Source organism: Sus scrofa, chromosome 1 (assembly GCF_000003025.6).
Source record: "Sus scrofa isolate TJ Tabasco breed Duroc chromosome 1, Sscrofa11.1, whole genome shotgun sequence".
Taxonomy (NCBI): domain Eukaryota; kingdom Metazoa; phylum Chordata; class Mammalia; order Artiodactyla; family Suidae; genus Sus; species Sus scrofa.
The window spans coordinates 76,839,191-76,863,763 of NC_010443.5; the positions used below are offsets into that span (position 1 = coordinate 76,839,191).

At 40.7% G+C, this 24,573-nt stretch overlaps 1 protein-coding gene across 1 annotated transcript; it reads left to right on the plus strand.

Annotated features, from left to right (window-relative positions):
- AMD1 (adenosylmethionine decarboxylase 1) lies at nt 258–24,555 on the plus strand. Its single transcript, XM_003121345.6, has 9 exons — nt 258–977; nt 17,401–17,487; nt 18,475–18,601; nt 19,614–19,716; nt 20,688–20,730; nt 20,827–20,971; nt 21,080–21,172; nt 21,253–21,408; nt 22,355–24,555. Exons 1-9 carry the CDS (start codon nt 868–870, stop codon nt 22,493–22,495), a joined length of 1,005 nt encoding a protein of 334 aa, XP_003121393.2. The 5' UTR covers nt 258–867; the 3' UTR covers nt 22,496–24,555.

Sequence of the window (24,573 nt, forward strand, 5' to 3'; positions counted from 1 at the left end):
TAATTCGACCCTTGGCAACATGTGCGTCACGGACAAACGTGGAGTTTTAACGCCTGGCTTCGGTGGCCTTAGGGAAGTACACTTTAGAGAATGGCTGAGTACCTCAGCGATCGCGGCGAAGTGCACAGGATCAAAACCACCACGCCATCCCAGCAGTGGCCACCGCCCCCGCCGAACCCCGCCAACCCTCCAGAGGACCCACCCATGTTCCCCGCTAGCCAGTTGTTTTACGCAGCGCTACGCAGCCTTTCCTCACTCCGTCCCCGCTCTGCCACTCTCTCCACATTCGACCCCCGATTCCTAGTCCCCAGCCGGACAACAGAGTACCGTCTCCCGCCCAGGGGCCACCCCGAAATCGAACCGCAGGGACACGGGCCGCTCCCCGCGCTCCTCGCAGGCGGGCGGCTAGCCAGCCGCAAATGGGCGGCTGGTGATTGACAGGAGACTGGAGCTATGAGCCGCGGGGGAGGGACGTTACGTCACTTCCTGGCCTCTGGGGGTAGACGGAGTATATAAATTCCCGACTCACGCAGCGCCCTCGCTCCCACAGTATGGCCGGCGACATTAGCTAGCGCTCGCTCTACTCTCTCTAACGGGGAAACAGCGGACTACAAGAGACTGAGCTGTATCTGCCTCTATTTCCAACAGACTCACGTTCAACTTTCGCTCACACACACAAAAAAAAAAGCCGGGAAAATTTTATTAGCCCTTTTTTTAAAAAAGTTAATATAAAATTATAGCAAAAAAAGGAACCTGAACTTTAGTAACACAGCTGGAACAATCCGCAGCGGCGGCGGCAGCGGCGGGAGAAGAGATTTAATTTAGTTGATTTTCTGTGGTTGTTGGTTGTTCGCTAGTCTCACGGTGATGGAAGCTGCACATTTTTTCGAAGGGACCGAGAAGCTGCTGGAGGTTTGGTTCTCCAGGCAGCAGCCCGACGCAAATCAAGGATCTGGGGATCTTCGCACCATCCCAAGGTGGGTGCTCGGGGCTCTCGCCCACTGTCGGGTATGGGGTCTGTCGCCGCCTGGAAGGCAGTAGCCCTAGGCAGAGAGGGGGCGGGGGCTGGATTCCCGCAGCCTTCTGGTGGGGGCAGGTCCGTGGGCGGGGGTCGTTTTGTGGCCTTGGCCTGGGCCCCGGCGCCGGGGGGAGAGGCCAGGTCCACGCGGAGCCCGAGCCGGCTTCTCCCGCCACCGTTGCCCGGCCGGGCGCTGCCCGGGGGAGGGGAGGAGGCCGGCGCCGCCGCGTGCTCAGGTAACGTCCCCGGCGCGGCGTGTGGGACGGCGTGCAGCGCCGCTCGGGGTGCTTTGGCTGCCCTCGCCTCCCGACTTCCCCCCCACCCGCCCCGGAGTAGGTTGTCGGGGCCCGGGGTGGGGTGCCTGGCGCCGGGGGGTGGGCGCGTGCTCCCTCCAGGCAGGTGTGGCTCGGCGGGCTTAGTCAGGCGCTAATTCGGGCGTGCCCGCCTCTGGAGTGGAAGAGGGAGGGAGCGGGTCGGGAACAGAGGAGGGAGGGGGCTGATCGGGAGTCGGACTCTTTCTCTCCGCTTGAGGCGGGAGGAGGGGGCCTGCCCGGGCAGAGGGGCTGGCGAGCAGGCCTCCCGCCCGCGGTCGGCGCTGGCAGCATGTGGCGCCCGGCCGGCGGGGATTGGGCGGGAGCAGTGGTGTCGCAGTGGCTGGGCCCCACCGCCGCCCTAACGCGCTCTGCACCAAGCCTTATCGGGGCGGCCTCTGGAGACGGCCGGGGAGCCCACCGAGGCTTACTTCCGAGTCTCGACCTTGGATTGTGTAGCCTGCTACCGAGTCACTGGGGTCCGCGCGAGATGCCGGGTGGAGTAAGGCTTGCGTACATTTACCAACTAAAGGCCCGTCCGAGCTCGGGCATAATACCTTTAATGCCTGAGCCTGCAAAGGAATCTGAGGCCTCAGCCTCCCACCCGGGCAGTCACGCGAGAGAGCTGAACTGTCGCGCAGAAAAAGAGCGGTCTTGCAGTGGTCTCGGTCCTGGCGCAGACGAGGGTATAGGCGACCCGGAAGGTGCCTGGGCCCGCTCTCCGCAGCGCTGGTTCCGCTAGGCACCCGTCGCCTTTCTAGGCTCCTCCGAGCACAAGTGCAGCGAGTGTGGCCGAGAGGCGGAGGAACCGGCGCGGCCGCTTCATTGAGAGGCAACGACCAATGAGCTCCTGGGCCCGACCGGGAGCCTGGCCCCAGGGTGTGGGCCAATGGGCGTTTCAGGAATGTTGGCTGCGCTCTCCGCCGTCTCTGACAAAAAGCGACTGGAGAAGAATCCAGGCGGACACGTGCTGCCGGGACTTTAGGGCAGTCTGTCTTGAAGGATTCTCCTGTAGGAAGGCATCGCGTTAGCTAAAATGTGACAGGTTTCATTTTTCAACCTTTGTGCGACACCTAAATTACCTTAATATAGCCCTCTGCTCTCAGCACTTCATATGTTTATCATAGAAAGCAGTTACTTATAAATATGGCAAAGCTTGGTGTTTCTTCCATTTTACGGATGGGGAAAACTCCCTGGTGTTGGTGATACGCCTTTGGTTAAATGCTTATGTTAGGATTATCTAGAAAATATTGTCAGGAAGAACTAATGAGTAAGAACTGTCTTATAAAATGAATAATTTTTCTCTTCTAGCTCTTTAAATATGTCAGTTTTATTTGTAAGTACATGTTCTTAATAAAGGGAAATGGGTTTTTCGTCCCTGCAGAAATGAGAAAATTTAAGCTTAGGCTTTTTTTGGTTGACTTCGCTGAATCAAGGAGAAGGAGAAGAGCTTATAGGGTGCAACTTGCTTTCTTCAGTTAGATGATTGAGAGCCATTTTTTTGTATATTCATCAGCTGAAACTGCTTCATTGTGGAGCTTAAAATAGTAGCAAAAGTTAAACCTTCAAGGACAGAATATTCCGTTTTGTTGAAATCGTGATTTAGGGCCATAAGCTTTGTAGACACTAAAATTCGTTAAATATTGTGAGTTTACTACCACGTTTCAGCTGTTATAAATAAAGCAAGTAAGAACATCTGGTGGATTTAACCGAGAGAAAGGTCCATTGGTAACTAACTTTCGAGGAACATTTTTACTTGTCAGGCAAAGATTTAACTGGTTAGGTTACTTACTAGGAAGTAAAAAAAAGTACCTGGAAAACTATATATGCCTGTTAAGTCACCTAAAATCAATGGCCTGCCCAGCAGGAATTACTGGCTTCTGGTCTCTGAGGAGGTGGGGTGCAGGCTTCAGAAACCAAAGAAGGATTATCAGTCATCTTGAAATGGTTAGTGCATGGCCTATGGGATGTATAGATTTAATTCAAACATCTCATAGCTAGCTGTTCGATGTTTCCTCATTTTTAAAATAGACGGTAATGGTACCTACCTCATAGGGTAATTGTGAGGATTAGTACTTATATTTTTCTTAATTAATGCATGTATTAATATATTGTATTAGTTGTGTGGGTTAATTCGTATATAGTACTTAAAAACTGACACATAGTAACCACTCTGTAAGTGTTAACATCTTTATCTTTGATTCTTTGCCTTTAAGGGGGGAACTTTTTTTTTTTTTTCCTTTTTTAAAAGCAAACCAGGATGGAGAGGAAAGGAAAATCTGCTAAGATTGTAGTCCAAAGGGTTGCTTGACATTAAAAGTTGCCCTAGCAGTTTGATAGGTGTTTATTCAAGTACGGGAGATGTCGAGTTTTAGAGTGCTTAGTGAAGTTAAACTTTAATTCTTCCATGGAATAATCAGTCTTTGGTAGCTTTGTTCTTATTTATTGATATAAATATTTGGAAACCAGAAAAATCCTTCCTAAGCCCTGGCCTCACATCCTCAGTAATTCCACTAAAATGCAAATAGACCAAAGTCATAATTTCATGACTTTTGTTAAGACATTAACAGACTGGAGTAAAATTAACTACATTGTTTATAAAGAAAACATAGCTAACTACTCTACTTCCTAAGAATGCAGAAAGGGTTAAGATGTCCCAAAAGGGCATCACTACAGATGCTAAAGACATTTAAAAGACAACAAGGATATTACGGGGAAGTTTGTAGAAAAATGCCTTTCCACATTGAATGCAAGAAGTTGAAAATTTTAATAGTTCTATGTAAATCATTATACAAATTGAATTAATCTTTAATCATCCCATAAAGGAAAATCTAGGTCCAGATGGTTACATTTGAGTGTTCTAACATTCAAGGGAAAAGTAATTATAGCCCATTTTCATACATTCTAATAGTAAATGGGGAACACACTTCACAGTTCCTTTTGGTGTTTGTATAATTTTGATATCAGACCCTGATAAGCTCTGAAGGAATCAGAGTTTTCATGCAATGCACTGCAGGTGGAAATGGAAAATAGTGTATGGACTTTGGAAAATAGTGTATGGACTTTGGAAAATGGTTAGTAAGTTAATATATCTGTTATGAGCCAGCCAGTCTAGTCCACTCATATATGTGCCCAAGTGAACAGGAAATGTGTCCACACAAAGACTTTTACATGAATTTCGTAACAGCTTTATTTTGTGATGGTCCGCAAATTGAGAACAGATCTCTCTTAATAGGTAAATGGATAAACAAATTATGATATATTCATACAATGGAATACTAAGTGATAAAAAATTGAGATATGCTGGAGAAAAAATAATAATAAGCCCCTCTAGGAAGTACTGTAAGATTTTATGTCAGTAAAACGAGAAAATGTATACTAATCTGACAGGCAGATCAGTGGTTGCCTGAGGATGGGAGTAAAGGAGAAGAATGGGATTACAGAGAGGCATGAGGGACTTTTTTTTAGAAGCGTGTGGTCACTGTCTTGTGATAGTTTCCCAGGTACACGTGTGTGTCAGAAATCTTGTAGGACTTCCTGCTGTGGTGCACCTGGTTAGGGATCTGATATTATCTCTGTGGCAACACAGGTTCATCTCCCCGCTAGGTGCATTGGGTTAAGGATCTGGCATTGCCATAGCTGCAAGTTAAAATTAAAAAAAATTTTAACAACAGATGCAGCCATTAAAAAAATCTTGTAGATAAAACAGTAAATGAAAAGATGGATAGAACTTGGAAGTTCTGTATAACACAAAATAAATGGGTGTGTGCCTCCAGTAAAGAGTTTGATCATTTCAGCGTAGTAACTTAGCTTTTCAATGCTTCTCAAGTTGTAGTGACTGAATTGCCTTACTCATAGAAATGTTAATCAGTCGAGTCATTGTTGGTATGTGTGTTGTATTATTGCTGCAAACCACATTGTGATTGCTGTCATAAAAGCCCTCCCTTCAGTGTATGTAAACCTAGCACTTAGCGTCTGTACTAAATCAACTTAGAATAATATATGCCCCCAGATTCTTTGTATAGTAACAACAGTGAATATGAATTTGGAGAGTTTGAAAAGCTGCTGAAATTGAAAAGCTTCTGCTGTCATCAGGTATCAAAAAGTACTTAATTGGAAGCATTGTGGGGTTTAAAGAACTTGTAACATGAAAACTATTCCAAAGACATGAACCAAAAGAAAAACCATAGGGCCATTTTGAAGGAAATATTCTGGAAGAACTGGAGAAAGTGGTAATCTGTCAAAGAAAACAACATAATAGGAAAAATGTATAAGGAAAACAACTTATCTTGTGAATACAGATATTTTGGGTTTTTTGAACTTTTTATCGGTGCATAACAAAATCATAATTATATCCTGAATTTTCACAAATTGATCACATTCATGTAACCAGCACTCAAATCTAAGGAATGTAACTAGCCAGCAGGCCCCTGTATACCTCTTTCCAGTTAAAACCTATCCCCCTCTCCACCTAAGGAAACCACTATCCTGACTTCTTAACATATAGCATAGATTAGTTTTCCCCCATTTTTGTGTGACACAGAATCATTTAGTATGTATTATGCCTCCTTTGGTCAACATTGTGTTTGAGGTTTCCTAGTTCATTTTTGATGCTGTGTCCACATACTAAATTTTATCCAATTTTACTGTTAATATGGGTATTTGAGTAATTTCCAGTTTGCTAGTATATATTGATGTGGATGCTATTGTAAGTATTGTAGTGAGCAATATGTATGCTTTCCTGCTAGAAATGCATACACTTAGGAATGGGATTGTAGGGTATGCGTATATATTTAGCATAAGGGTTCCAGTTCTTTATCTTCATCAGTACGTGTATTTTACTTACTTATATTTTAATTTTAGCTATTCTGAGTATATAGTAGTCTATTTCTCTTCAGACTAATGGAGATGAGCATCCTTTCATCTATCTTTATTCACCATTTGGCTATCTTGTGTGAAATACTTGCTTAGGTCTGCCTGTTTTCATTTTTGGATGACTTTTCAGTTTGTAGGAGTTCTTTATATTTTATGAATGGATTCTCTGTCCAAAATGTGTATTACAAATATTTTATGCCCTTTATGATTTCCTTTGTCTTTTTAGCTATTTCTTGAGCCGCTCCCACAGCATATGGAGGTTCCCAGGCTAGGGGTTGAATCGGAGCTGTAGCCACCGGCCTACACCAGAGCCACAGCAACGCGGGATCCGAGCCGCGTCTGCAACCTACACCACAGCTCACGGCAACGCCAGATCGTTAACCCACTGAGCAAGGGCAGGGACCGAACCCGCCACCTCATGGTTCCTAGTCGGATTCTCCCTCTTTTGTTTTTTTAATGATAGCTTTATAAACTGAAGCTCTTTGTTTTTTTTTTTTAATGGCTGCATGCAGCATTTGCAAGTTCCCAGGCCAGGGATCAAACCCCTATTTACCTCTACAGCAACTGGAGCCACTGCCATTGTATTCTTAACCTACCGGGCCACAGCAGAAACTCCAGAAGTTTTGTTTTGTTTTTTGGTAAGGCCGCACCTGTGGCATACGGAAGTTCCCAGGCGAGGTATCCATTCAGAGCTGTAGCTGCTGGCCTACACCACAGCTCATAATGTCATTGGATCCTTAACCCACTGAGTGAGGCCAGGGGTCAAACCCACATCCTCATGGATACTAGTTGAGTTCTTAACCTCCTGAGCCTCAACAGGAACTCCCAGAAGTTTATAATTTTAATGTGGTCCAATTTACCAGTATTTTCACCTTTAATAGTAATTTCTCTCTTATTTAAGATTAAGATATCTTTGCTTTTTCAGAGGTAATGAAGATGTTCTTTTTTTCCCTTCTAAATTTTGTTTTTACTTATCATATTTGGATCTGCAATCCATTTGGAATTGATTTTTTTTTTTTAATATGGTATGAGGGAATAGAATGCACTTGGCTTAGCTTTCCAAACTTTAACTTCAAGTCAAGCTGGAACCCCCTTTCTTTTAAACATTTCCCACTCCTGTACACCATTTAGTGGAATTTACCTTCAGTGTAATCTGAACAAATTACGTGATACTTGGAGTCTTTTACTAATTTCTCAAGGGAGACAAAAGGGGCACATTTGTTTTTAGCCACATAGGCAGCATGCAGAAGTTCCCAGGCCAGAATCAAACCTGCTTCACAGCAGAGGCAATGCCAGGTTCTAGGCCACCAAGCTTGTTTTTTTTTTTAACTTTAAATAATTTTTTTCTTTTTTCCATTATAGTTGGTTTACAGTGTTCTGTCAATTTTCTACTGTATAGCAAAGTGACCCAGTCACACATACATATTTACATTCTTTTTCTCACATTATCCTCCATCATGCTCCATCGTAAGTGACTAGATATAGTTCCCAGTGCTATACAACAGGATCTCATTGCTTATCTATTGCAAAGGCAATAGTTTGCATCTATTAATCCCAGATATAAGTGATACCATATGGTATTTGTCTTTCTCTTCCTGACTTCACTTAGTATGAGAGTCTCTAGTTCCATTCATGTTGTGGCAAATGGCATTACTTTGTTCTTTTTTATGGCTGAATAGTAGTCCATTGTGTATATATACTACATCTTCTTAATCCATTCATCTGTCGATGGATATTTAGGTTGTTTCCATGTCTTGGCTATTGTGAATAGTGCTGCAGTGAACATAGGGGGTGCATGTGTCTTTTTCAAGGAAAGTTTTGTCCAGATATGTGCCCAAGAGTGGGACTGCTGGGTCATATGGTAGTTTTCTAAGGTACCTCCATACTGTTTTCCATAGTGGTACCAATTTACATGCCTACCAACAGTGCAGGAGGGTACCCTTTTCTTTTCTCCATACCCTCTCCAGTATTTGTTATGTGTGGACTTATTAATGTTGGCCATTCTGACTGGTGTGAGGTGGTATCTCATGGTAGTTTTGATTTGCATTTCTCTAATAATCAGGGATGTTGAGCATTTTTTCATGTGCTTGTTGGCCATCTGTATCCCTTCTTTGGAGAAATGTCTATTCAGGTCTTTTGCCCATTTTCGATTGGGTTGTTGGTTTCGGATTTTATTTTATTTTATTTGTCATTTTTTGTCTTTTTAGGGCCGCACTTGTAGCATGTGGAGGTTCCCAGGCTAGGGGTCTATTTGGAGCTACACTTGCCAGCCTATACCACAGCTCACAGCAATGCTGGATCCTTAACCAAACTGAGCGAGGCCAGGGATCAAACCCACACCCCCATGGTTCCTAGTCAGATTCATTTCTGCTGCACCAGGATGGGAACTCCTGGTTTTAAGAAAGTAAATCTTGTCTGGTATGGCTTCAGTTAAATAATACTAGTTAACAATATGTTGGAGAAAAGCAGTAGTCTAGACATCTAACTGAAGAAAGGACAGATGATCTAAAACGGACTTATTTCACACCGTATTTAAAATTGAAATGTGAAAGAAGGTATAATATATTAGGTTTAACTTGCAGTTTTCTCTGCTAAATGTTTCAAGTTTCAAATGATGTTGAATAGAAATAGGCCATTTTTGTCTACGTGCATAATGTCTTAGAGTTGCTGCACTAAAATTTTGGACCCAAACAAAAGCCTTTTTAATGAGAATGGCAGGTATGGGGAAACAGTCTGTAGAAAATAAGAAATTTTGGTAAGGAAAGATAGTCCGATCTTTCAGGACTCTAAAATTGTCTTTTCTTTTTGCTTTAGAATTCATCATAGGAGTTCCCCTCGTGGCTCAGTGGTTAACGAATCCGACTAGGAACCATGAGGTTGCAGGTTCCATCCCTGCCCTTGCTCAGTGGGTTAAGGATCCTGCGTTGCTGTGAGCTGTGGTATATATAGGTTGCAGACGCGGTTCGGATCCCTCGTTGCTGTGGCTCTGGCATAGGCTGGCGGCTACAGCTCCGATTCGACCCCTAGCCTGGGAACCTCCATATGCCGTGGGAGCGGCCCAAGAAAATGGCAAAAAAAAAAAAAGACTAAATAAATAAATAAATAAATGTTTAAAAAAAAAAAAGAATTCATCATAGACCTGAGCTATTCTTCGTAATGAGGTGGATTGATACAGGAAATTGTATTGTTGGAAGGTGAAGAGAATACATGGTAATTGTGGGAAGTTTAGAGGTGATTTTTTTTTTTTTTTTTTTTTAACACCTGTAAGGTTAATGTTGGAAAAGACATGTAGGACTAGTGGCATGTTCTGCTAGTCTTTTCTCTCCTTCACTCAAATTTTGAGAAGTACACATTGAAAGTAGCAATGACTAAAAGTTTGAGGCGGAGAACTTAGTACTGTGTTTGTAGTTAACAGTACAGTCTGGTTGATTCCTTTGAACAAAAGATGAAAGCTTATTTTTCTGGATATCTGAATTAACCACCATACAAAGGCATTCTCAGAATTTAACTCCTGGTCAGCCTAGACTTTGCTAAAGAATAATCTGATGTTTTAGGATGGGTTTGACACAGACTACTACTACCACGTTGAGTAAGGTTTTAAGGTCTGAATATAATGTTACTCTCCATTAAACACTAATTTCCTCTCTTCTCTTTGCCTAGCCCTTAGTGATCACCTTTCTTTGATTTTGACTACTTTAGCTGCTTTGTATGAGTGTATGGGTACCTCATATAAGTAAAAACCTACAGTGTTCATCCTTTTGTGGCTGGCTTATTTCACTAAGCATAAAATCCTTAGATTCATCCACATTGAAGTATGTGATAGAAAATCCTATCCTATACTTATATCCTATAAGGCCACATAATCCATCATATGTATACATTACATTGTCTATCCATTAATCCCTTGATGGACATTTGGGTTGCTTCCTTCTCTTGACAGTTGTAAATAACAATGAACATGGATGTACAAATATCTCTTCAGATCCTGTTTTGAATGATTTTGTGTATATACCCAGGAGTGGGATTGCTGCTTCCTGTGGTAATTTTTAAGGAATGTCCATACTGTTTGCCATACTGGCTGCGCCATTTTATATTTTTGCCAGTAGTACACTGTGTTAAAATTTCTCTACATTCTTGCCAACACTTGTTCTTTCTTTTTTTTCTTTCTTTCTTTTTTTTTTTTTTGTCTTTTGCGGGCCGTATCCACAGCATATGGAGGTTCCCAAGCTAGGGGTCTAATCAGAGCTGTAGCCGCTGGCCTACACTATAGCCACAGCAACGCGGGATCCAAGCTGCATCTTCAACCTACACCACAGGTCATGGCAACACCGGATGCTTAACCCAATGAGCGAGGCCAGGGATCGAACCCACAACCTCATGGTTCCTAGTCAGATTCGTTAACCACTGAGCCACGATGGGAACTCCGGCATTTTTTTTATGATTAGTGGTGTGTTGAGCATCTTTAATTTTTTTAGTTACAGTTGATTTACAGTGTTTTATCAATTTTGAGCTTCTGTTTACATGCTTGTTGGCCATTCATATATATATCTTTGGAGGAGAGCTGTCTATTTAAGTTCTTTGCCCACTATTTAATTAGGTTATATGTTTTTGTTTCTTATATGTTCTGGATGTTCCCTCTTATCAGATACATGTTGTCTTTTCACTCTGTTGAGTATTTTCCTGTGATACACAAGTTATTAAGTTTGGTGTAGTCTCATTTTCCTGTTTTTGTCTTTGTTGCCTGTGCTTATTGGGTAATATCCAAGAAAGCATTGCCAAATCCAATGTCCTAAAGCTTTCCCCTATGATTTCTTCAAGGAGTTTTATAGTTTCCCATCTTAATTTAAATCTTTAATCCATTTTGAGTTGTATGGTATAAGGTAAGGGTCCGGTTTCATGCTTATTAGACCACAGACTAAGAAAACTTTAAATAGGAGAATATTTTTTAAAGTGGCAGACCCGCCATATTCCAGCCTGGGCTTTGTGGAGCGTGATGGCAGTTTGTCCTAGTCAGGAGAAAGGAGGAGAATGAGGAAGTAAGTCGAGATTCAGAGAGGCTAAACAGAGCTCTTTTTACAGGACTGTTAAGACATGAAGTTCAGAACTGGGAAGTTCTAACTCTGAGAAAGGTTCAAAATAGAGTAAGCAGTGTTCTATATGCTCGTGGATAACATTGTATTGACTTCTTCAGTTCCATGTCTGTCCCATCTTTCCTGCTCCTTGATTTATTCTTTTTTGAGACAGCAGTTCTCTTCTCCTAAGGTTGTTTCTGTAATCACCTGGCTGATACAGACCATCCACCTATGTTTCTATTAGGTGAGGAAGAGTTTGGTTGCAGAATTTATAACAATGATGAATGAGTACAAGAGCATTCTCTTTTTCATCATGATGGAAACAGCATACACTATCGCTAAGACCCTGGACAGAATGCTTGGAGCAGCTCTGAAGACTCTGAAAATCAGTAAATGTTAGGTACATTGGAGAAGGAAGCCAGAACTCAAAATATTACTGAAATAGCCAGGAGTTTCTGTTTCTTGGTTTTTGTTGGTGTTTTTTTTGTCCCCTCTGGTGTCTCCTGAGGTGGACTCAAGCTGCCAGAAACCCAGAACTGCACACAAACAGAGCTCTAAGAGAGGTCTTCTTTTTCTGGTATGCAAGGAAGGAAAGGAAGTGGGCCCCTTTGGGTTAGAGAAAATGTGGAAAACCCCTTTCTTGTTTTTGTAGTGCTTTGCTTTTTTCATATTCTCCCTGCCACAGCTCAGGCAATCCTATAGTAACTTGTGCAGAGTGGAGAAACTTAAAGCCTTGGCTTTCTAGCCACAGTACCAAGAAATGGGTCCTCTTTACCCATCTCTCCACACCCCATTGAGCCAGAGGTTATCATGGAGATTATGGGAAAGGTGAAGAAAGTAATCCCTTAATAACTTATATGAACACTCCTTAGCTATTTGTATATGGATCTGATGCTAAACAGCATATGAAAGGCTTTGAAAACTGACAGATCACCTCCCAGACTGGCCACTGGATGGCACATAGCAGGAAAGATCTGAATATCATAGCAATGGCTTTCATAACTCTGAAATGGCTTTCATAACTTCTGTAACCTATAGAAGTTGTGTAAAAATGAGAAGACTGGAGTTCTCTGGTGGCTCAGCCAGTTGCAGATCCAGTGTTGTCATTGCTATGGGTCTGGTCACTGCTGTGGTGCGGGTTTAGTCCCTGGCCTGGGAACTTCTTTATACTGTGGGTACAGGAAAAGCAAAACAAAAAAACCCAATTAAAACGTGTACGCCAATGTTCATTGCAGCACTATATACAATAGCCAAGACATGGAAAAAACCTAAATGTCCATCGACAGGAGTGAATAAAGAAGATGTGGTACATACACACAATGCAGTATTACTCAGCCATTGAAAGAAAAGAACTAGCATTTGCAGCAACATGGATGAACCTAGAAATTATCATGCTAAGTGAAGTCAGACAGTGAGACACCAACATCAAATGCTGTCACTTACATGTGGAATCTAAAAAAAGGACACAATGAATTTCTTCGCAGAACAGATACTGACTCACAGACTTTGAAAAACTTATGGTTTCCAAATAAGACAGGTTGGGGGACAGGGGGATGCGCTGGGATTGTTGGATGGAAATCCTATAAAATTAGATTGTGATGATCATTGTACAACTACAAATGTAATAAATTCATTGAGTAATAAAAGAAAGGTTACAAAATTTGGTTATGATCATTGTACAACTATAAATGTAATTGAGTAATTTTAAAAATGCTATAAAAAACAATTAAAAAGAACTGCTGGAGTTAAAAGTTTCCTGGATAGTCTTGAATTAAAATGACAGAAGAGTGGGTTAACCTGAAGGTAGATCAGTAGGAAGATTGAGACTGAAAATGAACAGATCCTGGTGGGACGAACCAAACGGGTTTTTTTGGTTTTTTTGGCCAGCATGGCATGCAGAAGTTCCCTGGTCAGGGATCGAACCCGAGCAACAGCAGTGACAACACCAAATCCTTAACTGCTATGCCATCAGGAAGCTCCTCAAAATCTGACATCGTGTGTTAGATTCCCAGAAAGAGGAGTGGGTTGCAGAAAAAAAATATTTTAGAAAGTAACCATGTCTAGGTAGGTTAAAACGAATGAGTTCTGTAACAGCTAAGATAGTGGGCAGTGAAATGAGTAGCCTTTGTTTGTGTAGATTAAAATAAGGTAGGGTTTCAGGAGTTCCTGCTGTAGTGCAGCAGGTTAAGGAATCCATTTTTGCCGTGGTTGTGGTGTTAAGTCACTCAGATTTGATACCTGGCCCAGGAACTTGGATTTTTTGGATGCAGCCAAAAAAATGAGATAGCATTTCAAGTGGAATATACTACTATATCTGTAGTTCGTTAACAGAATAACTCTGCTCAATGAATCTTTTGTTTTTTATCTTTTCAAGAACTCAGCCACTCTGTAAATACCCGAACTATTATGGTGACAAAACAGTAAAGGATCATGTAACAATTTGGATTTTTTTTAATTGAAAGCTATTTGATTTTCTAGCAAGTTTATAAGATCTAATCAGAAGAATTACTGAGATTCAGCAAATATTTGAGGGCCTGCTGTGAAGTGAGTTAGGCACCGAGGCTAGAAACCATAAAATTCATTTCTTATTGAGTAGTTACATGGAATGATTCTAGTGGAATTAAAACATGAATACCAAAATAGCCACACAACTAAAACACTTAGATAAGCCTTTTGAGTTTTGAGACCTTTTTAATGGCAGGTTTGATCTGGTAGGGGGTAGTGGGGTGACTTAGGTGGAAGAAGGAAGGTGGGGACAGGTTCTGGGTAGGGTGAAATCCATTCCAGCAGTACCCAGAACAAAGTTTATAGCTATTGTCTCTGCATAATTATAAGGTTCTCATTCACTCTGAAGTGGCTTGATTTGGATGATCAATTTTATGGTGCCCTATTTCTGGGAAGAGAGAACATGTTTGTGGGAAAACTCAGTGTGGCTGAAGTACAGAACATAGGGATAGGTTTAGTTTATCTATGTATCTGTCAGTACACTCTTTCTGTTTCAATTATTCTTCTGATTGTGTCTTTATCATAAAATGTGTCAGATGAGAAGGGAGATGACAGGAGATCTGAATATTAGATAATAGTTTTATTCTTTGGAGAGAGTAAAACAGGATTTATATGAAACAGGGAAGCAGGTATCATTGAGGCTGAAAACAGAATAAAAGCTTATGTTGAGTGTGGGATCCCTAGGCCTTTACTCTGTCTTGCTTAACAGAATCTTTTCTTTCTTTTTTTTTTTTTTTTTTTGCTTTTGAGGGCCGCACTTGCAGCATATGGAGGTTCCCAGGCTAGGGGACTAGTCGGAGCTACAGCTGCCGGCCTGTGCCACAGCAACACCAGATCCTTAACCCACTGATCAAAGCCAGGGATCGAACCCGAAACCTCATGGTTCCTAGTCGGATTCATTTCTGCTGCACCACATCAGGAATTCCTAATTTTATTTAATTAATTTATTTATTTAACAGAAATCTTAATGTGTGCTCCAGGCAAGAGAAAACACAAAAGGAGTTTACCAGTGAAACAGCCTAGATAGAGGCTCCATTAAACAAGCCCCATCTGTGTGCACAGAACTTCTGATTAAGGCTTAGCACCCTCTTTTTGGCCAAGGAACACTTAAAAAGAAATGCTGAAAGACGTTTGGGGGGAATGTTTAAAAGTCTTAACATCCTGTAGTTAACACTGCTTTATGATGTGAAAACTGTTAAGAGAATAAATCCAGGAGTTCCCGTCGTGGCGCAGTGGTTAACGAATCCGACTAGGAACCATGAGGTTGCAGGTTCGATCCCTGCCCTTGCTCAGTGGGTTAACGATCCGGCGTTGCCGTGAGCTGTGGTGTAGGTTGCAGACGCGGCTCAGATCCCGCGTTGCTGTGGCTCTGGTGTAGGCCGGTGGCTACAGCTCCGATTCAACCCCTAGCCTGGGAACCTCCATATGCCGAGGGAGCGGCCCAAGAAATAGCAACAACAACAACAACAAAAGACAAAAAGACAAAAGACAAAAAAAAAAAAAAAAAAAAGAATAAATCCTGGAGTTCGCCTGTGGTGCAGTGGGATTGTAATCAGCCTCAGTGGTGTCTCTGGAGCACTGGGATGCAGGTTTCATCCCTGGCCCTGAAATTCCATATGCCCTGGGGCAACCAAAAAAAGAAAGGAGTAAATAAATCTAAGGGCAGTCTAGAGTGCTTTTTTTTTTTTTTTTTTTGGTACCTATTTGATAAGCTAATAACTAAGCATTGCAGGAGTCACTTTGCAGTATACAGAAGAAGCGAAACCATTGTGCTGTGCACCTTAAACTTGTGCAGTGATGTATGTTGATTAAATCTGAATAAAACTGGGAAGGGGGAGTCAATATAAATAGTGACTAGAACTGAGAAGGAATGATTAAAGTGTCCAGCGGAGGAGTTCCCATCGTGGCACAGTGGAAATTAATCTGACTAGGAACTGTGAGGTTGTGGGTTCAGTCCTGGGCCTCTCTCAGTGGGTTGAGGATCTGGTGTTGCCATGAGCTGTGGTGTAGGTTGAAGACACGTGCTCAGATCCTGCATTGCTGTGGCTGTGGTGTAGGCCAGCAGCTGTAGCTCCAATTCGACCCCTAGCCTAGGAACTTCCATATGCCACAGGTGCAGCCCTTTAAAAAAGCAAAAAAAAAAAAAAAAAAAAAGTATTCGGCAGATAGAAGAGAGTGGTAAGAGTGGTAAATTCTAGTTGGGAAGTCAGTGGGTAACAACGTTTTTGCCTATAGCATTATTGAAAGAAGGTCTGAATTAGATCTCTAAAGAGATCCCTGTGCTCTAGACTTGTATTTGCTGCTTCTAATATTTATAGTGGGTATTTTTGCTATTTGCCTTCATATTCAGCTTTGTTTTTTTGCTTTTTTGGGCTGCACCACGGCATATGGAGGTTCCCAGGCTAGGGGTCAAGTGGAGCTGCAGCTGCCAGCCTACACCACAACCATAGCAACACAGGATATGAGCCGTATCTGTAACCTACACCACAGCTCACAGCAACACCAGATCCTTAACCCCACTGAGCAAGGCCAGGGATCATTCCTGCGTCCTCATGTTGCTGAGCCACAATGGGAACTCCCATATTCAGTATTTAAATTATTGTCTAGTAGGTAAATTCTGTGTGCACTTTGTGATTTATTCTTATCAGTCATGTGAAGTGGGTTTATTAAAGCAAGCCCAGGGGTGATTGTAGAAAACCTCACAAAGCAGAAAAGTAATAGATTCAATAAGAGCCCCATATTTTCCTTTAGGTCTGGCCATATTTCCCTTTTTGCACGAATGCATGTTATTTGTGGAATTGAAATATTATGAGTGCTGGAATGTTGTAAGCATTTTATAGAAATACGAAAGCCTTGTTACCTAAACAAGAGGATTAAAGCAATCTATACGTTTGTGTTACTCAGAACTAGGTGTTAATTGCAATTGTTTTTCCTTTGCTAGACAACAAATTGAACCATTTTTAAAAATTTGAAACAAACTGCAAAAACATGGCAGTCTAATGTGTATTTTCTTCTTCATATAAACTTTTAGCACCTTTTTAAAAAAAGTAATTGTTAGCTTTTTTTTTTTAAGTTGCTTGGTGGGAATTCCCGTCATGGGTTAGTGGAAACCAATCTGACTAGCATCCATGAGGGCACAGGTTTGATCCCTAGCAGTGCTCAGTGGGTTAAGGATCCAGCGTTTCTGTGGCTGTGGTGTAGGCTGGCAGCTGTAGCTCCATTTAGACCCCTAGCCTGGGAACCTCCATGTGCCACATGGGCAAAAGAGCTTCTGCCTTCCGACTGGTCATCCAATTGCCCATTGATTGGGCCAATATCTTCTTCGTCGCTCAGCGGAAGCTTATACAACTAGAAACCATGCATGTGTGGATTCGATCCCTGGCCTCGCTCAGTGGGTCAGGAGTCCAGGCATTGCTGTGAGCTTTGGTGTGGGCCAGCAGCAACTGTAGCTCCAGTTAAACCCCTAGCCTGAAAACTCCATATGCTGTGGATGTGGTACTAAAAAAAAAAAGTCTGTGGTCTTAAATCTTGGGGAACTTTTAAGTTAGGAGCTTTGTAATTTTTGAGAGTATGCAAGCACTGTTGTGAATTAATTATCCTCTTTTCGGTTAAATAATAGATCCGAATGGGACATACTTTTGAAGGATGTGCAATGTTCAATCATAAGTGTGACAAAAACTGACAAGCAGGAAGCTTATGTACTCAGGTGAGTCCTATAAAACAAGCGTTGGCTAACAGATTTCAGTCTGGATCTTGGTTCTATAATTGTTTTTACCTTGTCTTGAAAAATATGTAAAATGAAATGTTTACTTAGGTGTCCCTAGGTAGTAGGGTAGTTGGTTTTGGAAGTCTTACCTAATAGCTCTTTGGGATGCTTGTCATTATTAATTACCTCCTTAAAGTCAGCAGGAAGCATCTGTAAAGGAGAGTTTGTTAAATGTCACTGTTGCTTTGTCCTCAGTCTCTGATACAGGTCTTCCTTACTAGTTTATACCTTTTTTTTTCTTTTTTTATTAGTTTATACCACTTAGAACTTCTGGCAAAATGAAAATTAGCTTCACCATACAAATAAAATTGCTGTATATAAGAGAAGAAAGCCATATAACCTTTTTTATAAGTACAGGGTTAACTTACTGAATTCTTATAATGGGCCTCGGGGCTACTGTATTGAACAAAGTGCATGAGGCGCCTGCTTTTTCTAAGCTTGTGTTTGGCAAATACAGATGTTTCAAATGCGTATTATGTTCCAGGCCCTAGGGATATAATGGTGAGTAAGAACAAACATTCCTTTCCTCATGGAGCTTATTATCTAGTGAAAAGTAATGAGATGGTTACAGAAATACATGTGAGAGTGGGCGGTCCAAGATGAGGTAGAGTATGAACTTAGTAAATGTCCCAGGATAGGTTAGGTAAGAGGAAAAGTTGGCTAGTAAAAGAGGGTTTGTGTAATGAGCTAATATGCTTTTTACCTAAGTCAAGTTCTATTTTTGTGGGATTCTAGAACCTTACACTGATTTTTATGTAATAGGAAGAATACTACGGTACATTACTTGCTTTCTTGAGACCGTAACATTTAAAATTACTAGCCCCACATTTACATTGTACACAATAGCCTAGTAATAGATGAAGCATCTCAGTAGTACATAACCATTGTTACAATGTTTTGACTTTTTTTTTTTTTTTTTAATTGCAGTGAGAGTAGCATGTTTGTCTCCAAGAGACGTTTCATTTTGAAGACATGTGGTACCACCCTCTTGCTGAAAGCACTGGTTCCCCTGTTGAAACTTGCTAGGGATTACAGTGGGTTTGACTCAATTCAAGTAAGTAATCAAAAAGCATTATTTATCCTTTTAGGAGTGTTGGCATAAATGTTAGTGTTCAGTAATGTGCCTGGTAAATAAATTTGTGTACTTCTTCCGTTGTAATGGGTAAGGGCACTCGCTGTGGGAGGAAGAGTGCCTGCTGCTGCTCATGAATGGCAGAAAATATGGAGGAGCCAGAGGATGAGTTGAGATAAAACTCAAGTGGGAGAAAGAAAAAAACAAACATTTCAATAGTTAATACTTTAGTATTATTACTACGGGGGTTGGAAACACTTAAAAAGAGAAAACAAGAAAAATTATCCGGTCATCATAATAAAGAATCGATTATGTTAAAGAGCAATAGTTTCATTCTGATAGCATTCAAGAGTTATACTTAGGGCATAATTGTTCTGATAAGCAGGTGTTAAATTTTAATATTTTACTTAACTAAGGAAAGGGTAGCTGTTATTAGGACCTAAAATAGTTTTTGTTAATTGTTGATTCCTCAAAGACATACAGATTTTGCAGTATGTTCTTAACTTTTGGATCACTGTTGCAAAACTAAATATGCACAGTTTTGTGTTCTCCCACAGAATTTTTGCTTATGTGCCTGTTTTAAAACAGATTAGGAATTTCAGCTCTAGAAATATTGTACTTTGTCTTTACAGGTTGTTATGACCAATCATCAGTAGATCGGGCATTTTGTAGTTTCTAGAAATTCACTGGCACAGTCTACATTCTGTTGAGACTCTTCATCCACAACTAAAAAAACAACTTGTGCTCTATATAACATTAAGTCATTGGTATTGTCTGAAACCCTGCTCTTTGACACAGTGGACCTTCACTTTTTGTTTGCCAGCAAGTTACTACACATCTTTTAAGTATATTAAAGAAAAAACACTATGTTAAGTGTCATTGGGGAAAGTGTTGGTAGAGATAGTTTTGGTTTAGATGTGTATATATAGGAAATAGTTGATAGTCTTCGGAAAGGTGATAGAATTCTGTATATGAAGTTATCTGTCTTTTTTAGAGCTTCTTTTATTCTCGTAAGAATTTCATGAAGCCTTCTCACCAAGGGTACCCACACCGGAATTTCCAGGAAGAAATAGAGTTTCTTAATGCAATTTTCCCAAGTAAGTTGAAATAGAATTGAATCCTTTCTTAAAGTTAGAGGATATATCATTTCAAAGAAAGATTTTTTATACATGTGCACATATATGTATTCCTGTGTATCAAGTGTAGCCCATTATATATTTAAGATAAATGTCTCAGCATAGCTTATTAAAAATTTTAGAATATGTGTGTTAAGTGTTGTTGAAATGATTGGGGGAAAATCAGAGAACTGATCACCTGCATCTAGCTTAGTGGTTATGATGGCTGTGATCCCTTCATCTAGAAAAATAAGCATAGATCATGCTGTCCCTTCAACTAAATTGGCGAGATTTTCTTCCATCCATTTACTAAACATTTATTTATAGATCTTCCTTTTTGAGCTTCCAAGGACAGGGAACTAAAAGTTTTCTCATCTAATTCCCTTATATCCTAGATGAGGCTGAAAACCTAAGATTTTTTTTTTTTGTCCCCTCACCTGTGGCATGTGGAAGTTGCCTGACCAGGGATTGAACTTTCTCCAACCCAGAGCTGCCACAGTGACGGCCAGTCCTTTAACGTGTTGCACCACAAAGGAACTCCAGCCTTAGATTATTTTAATAACTTGGTATAAAGTCAACTCATGGATGATTTTCAAAGAAAGATCAGATTTCTATCGTTCAATTCTTATCTCTCTACTAATATGAAACTGTACTAGGCTATTTATTTACTGTGTTGAATGTTTTGAAGACACCATGGAAGAAAGAATGTATTATGTAAAATAACTTGTATTTACTTGGGAGAGTAGATAAATGGGTGACCAAATTCCATTTCCTTGTGGAGTTTTAGGGGAGAAGTAAACCATAGGTTTCTCAGCACTGTTTAGACAGACTCACTGGCTTAAGTGCATCTCTAAATGACATCAGTAAGATTTTATTTAAAAGGTGCGCGGGGGATCCTGCCTATGTGCCATCAGATGGATCTGTTAAATTTATTTTACATTCTCCTTAAACAGATGGAGCAGCATATTGTATGGGACGTATGAATTCTGACTGTTGGTATGTTGGACACAATTTCATCAATGTTTTGTTCTAAGATTTTCTTTAAATTTCTGCTTGTCATTTTTTAGAAATAATTTTGTATTTTTGTTATAGGTACTTGTATACTCTGGATTTCCCAGAGAGTCGAGTAATCAATCAGCCAGATCAAACCTTGGAAATTCTGATGAGTGAGCTTGACCCAGCAGTTATGGACCAGTTCTACATGAAAGATGGTGTTACTGCAAAGGATGTCACTCGTGTAAGCATTCTCAATACTAATGCTGCCTTTTGCTTGGTGACTAAATGTTCTAACTTATTCCCTGTTTATTTTTCAAATTTATGATTCAGTCTTTTGCTTTTTTTCTAGGAGAGTGGAATTCGTGACCTGATACCAGGTTCTGTCATTGATGCCACACTGTTCAATCCTTGTGGGTATTCGATGAATGGAATGAAATCGGATGTAAGTACTAATGTCTTGCTTAATAATTTAAATATTTGAGTGTACCCTTTCCGTTATTAACCCAGAACTCTTTCTCTAAGGGAACTTATTGGACTATTCACATCACTCCAGAACCAGAATTTTCTTATGTTAGCTTTGAAACAAACTTAAGTCAGACCTCCTATGATGACCTGATCAGGAAAGTGGTGGAAGTCTTCAAGCCAGGAAAATTTGTGACCACCCTGTTTGTAAATCAGGTAATGTGTTTTATTACCTACAGTAAAATCTTAGGAACGTAAGGATAGTGACATGTGTCATACAGTGTATTTTGATATGGCGCATAATCAGTCAGTTATCCAGAGGTACTACTAATTGAGGTTTTTGGTAGATGGAGAAGCTTTGTGTGTGTTTCATTAGACTTCTCTTGGTTCTTGTTTTATGTCTAACCCAGTTCAGGGGCTCCTCTTGTCCTGTTTATTTTCCCTGTTGACAGGCCTTGGGGCGATGGTGCTGGGGGACATACGGTGTCATTTCATCTAGCCAATAAGAAGACACAGATAAAATATTTTAGTGGGGGGCTCCCATTGTGGCACAGTGGAAACAAATCCCACCAGTATCCATGAGGACTCAGGTTTGATCCCTGGCCCCAGTGAGTGGGTCAGGGATCTAGCGTTGCCGTGAGCTGTAGTGTAGTTTGCTAACGAGGCTCCCATCCCAAATTGCTGTGGTTGTGGTGGAGGCCACCAGCTGTAGCTCCAATTAGACCCATGGCTGGGAACTTCCATATGCAGCAGGTGCTGTCCTAAAAAGCAAAAAAAAAATAAAAGTAGGGAGTTCTCATCGTGTCTCAAGGAAAATGAATCTGACTAGTATCCATGAGGACGCAGGTTTGATCCCTGGCCCTCCTCAGTGGGTAAAGGATTTGGTGTTGCCATGAGCCGTGGGGTAGGTCGTAGACGCAGTTCGGATCCCGCATTGCTCTGGCTGTGGTGTAGGCCAATGGCTACAGCTCCAATTCACCTTCTAGCCTGGCAACGTCCATATGCTGCAGGTGTGGCCCTAAAAATACAAAAGAAAAAAAAGGAAAGAAAAAATATTTTAGTGACTAAGATAGTAGCCTCAAATATTTATTGCCTGATTACTCTGTTTGAGAATACTTCTGCAAATTGGGAGCACTAATGGTTAATTTAATTTTTTCCCCAGAGTTCTAAATGTCGCACCGTGCTTTCTTCACCCCAGAAGATTGAAGGTTTTAAACGTCTTGATTGCCAGAGTGCTATGTTCAATGATTACAATTTTGTTTTTACCAGTTTTGCTAAGAAGCAGCAACAACAGCAGAGTTGATTAAGAAAAATGAAGAAAAAACGCAAAAAGAGAACACACATAGAAGAAGGTGGTGGCTGCTTTTTAGATACTGATACCAGGGGCCATGCTTTCCATAACCACCACCTTGTAGTTGCAGAAAGCCCTAGATGTAATGATAGTGTAATCATTTTGAATTGTATGCATTATTATATCAAGGAGTTAGATATCTTGCATGAATGCTCTCTTCTGTGTTTAGGTATCCTATGCCACTCTTGCTGTGAAATTGAAGTGCATGTAGAAAAAACCTTTTACTGTATGAAACTTTACAACACTTGTGAAAACAATTCAATTTGGTTTACGCACAGTGTAATATTTCTCCAGGTTTCATCCAAAATTCCCCACAGACAAGGCTTTCGTCCTCATTAGGTGTTGGCCTCAGCCTAGCCATCTGGGACTGTTCTATAAAATTGCTGCCAGGATTTTACATCCACCTTACCTCCACTTTCTAGAACATACTCTACTAATGTTATCAGAACCAATTTCTACTTCATACAGATGTTTTTGCAACAGCAGTTAAAGTTTTCCTTCCACAAGTCAAGTCCTCTAATGATTGCAGTTATCCATTTTGTGCGTTACTATTTTAACATTGCTTCCTAAACTTGTATTATTTTAATTGATTCGTTCCTCTCCATGGTATCTCCCCTCCCAACCACACCCCCTCAGTAAAGCAATACACTATTACACTGTGGGTTTATGCTATTCTTATACCCCAGAGGGGGGAGGAGGGGATAGAGCCTGGGCTTCATTTTCTTTTAAGGTCAGGGGAGTTTGGCCTTTTCATAAGAATGAGCTCTTTTGGAGAAAGTAACAAAAATAAGGTCATATCAATGAGGAAAGAAGACATAGATTGATGCTAGGGAATATTGGCAGAACTGAATAGAAATCACATGCCATTCTGTAGCTCTCATGCCCACCCCATTAAATGAGATTACCTTCTCAGGAGTACCATGCCTTTACTAACTGGCTAAGTGGTAGTGTAAAAGAATTATTATCAATATACTGTATTTATTAGGAGTTTTAAGATAAAGGTTGTGTTGGATTCAACAAATCAGATAAGCTCAGATGATTCACGTTAACTTTATTTTTGCAGCCATTTCCACTAATTTCTATTAATGATATGCCATAAACTTTGGTTCAAAGCAAAATCAATGTCTTTGCCGTCTTGTGACTTCGATGCATGTGATAGTCTAAGAGTTCCTCTTACTGGTGTTCTTTTCACTGTGGTTTCATGAGAGCAAGTGAAACTGCCTAGAATGAGAACTGTTCGGGTTATTCAGACATACTCAGTGAAGCAGACATAACAAAATTCCAAAATGGTCAATGGGAAAATGACTAGAAATACAGACTGAAAAGAGTTGGCATCTTTTAGATATATTTGCAAAACACTGATATTTAGGCAGCTGAGAAAAGAACAAAGTTGATTTAATTTTGTATTTCTTTTTGTCCTCAAACAAAATTTTTAATTCTCTCTGGATTGATGCAGTGATGTTTTTGTTCCTTCCGTATTTATAAATGACACTTTTTTTTAGTGTTTTTGAACATAAAATCTACTTGGTTTGAAATCAAGTGGTTGGAACACTTGACTTTATTTTAAGCACGTTGTTGATTCAAAGTTTCATTGAAGAAGCTTTCAATCAATGGGTCAGTCTGATTCTGTAATTAGCACACAGTACCTAATGTTTTGGTGCTATTATGAGGACCAATGCTCAAAAGTGGATTTTGTTCTTGAACAGCGTCCCAGTAGATTTGATGACATTTGTTGGCTTGAGGTCTGATTTTTTTCCCCCCCAATAGATTTAAGATTTCTATTTAAGGTTGAAAAACTGCACAAATTTGTACGGAACAAAGCCTAGAAAAATGAAAACTATAGATTGAATAGTAATTTAAATTAATCCTAGTATGTATGATAGAGGAGGGAAAATTTTGGTGCCATAATTTCTCTCTTCATGGTGTTGGACTTAAATCAGTTGAAATGTATTTCTGTACCACAATTTAAGCTTCAATAAAAGTTTGCTTAATTCATTGTCTAGTGACATTCAGAAAGTTTTCTGTTGATG

Coding starts and splice junctions, on each gene's coding strand:
- AMD1 (XM_003121345.6), top strand. CDS start 868: ATGGAAGCTGCACATTTTTTCGAAGGGACCGAGAAGCTGCTGGAGGTT. Junction 20,731..20,826: donor CGTATGAATTCTGACTGTTG/GTATGTTGGACA, acceptor TTTTTGTTATAG/GTACTTGTATACTCTGGATT. Junction 20,972..21,079: donor CTGCAAAGGATGTCACTCGT/GTAAGCATTCTC, acceptor CTTTTTTTCTAG/GAGAGTGGAATTCGTGACCT.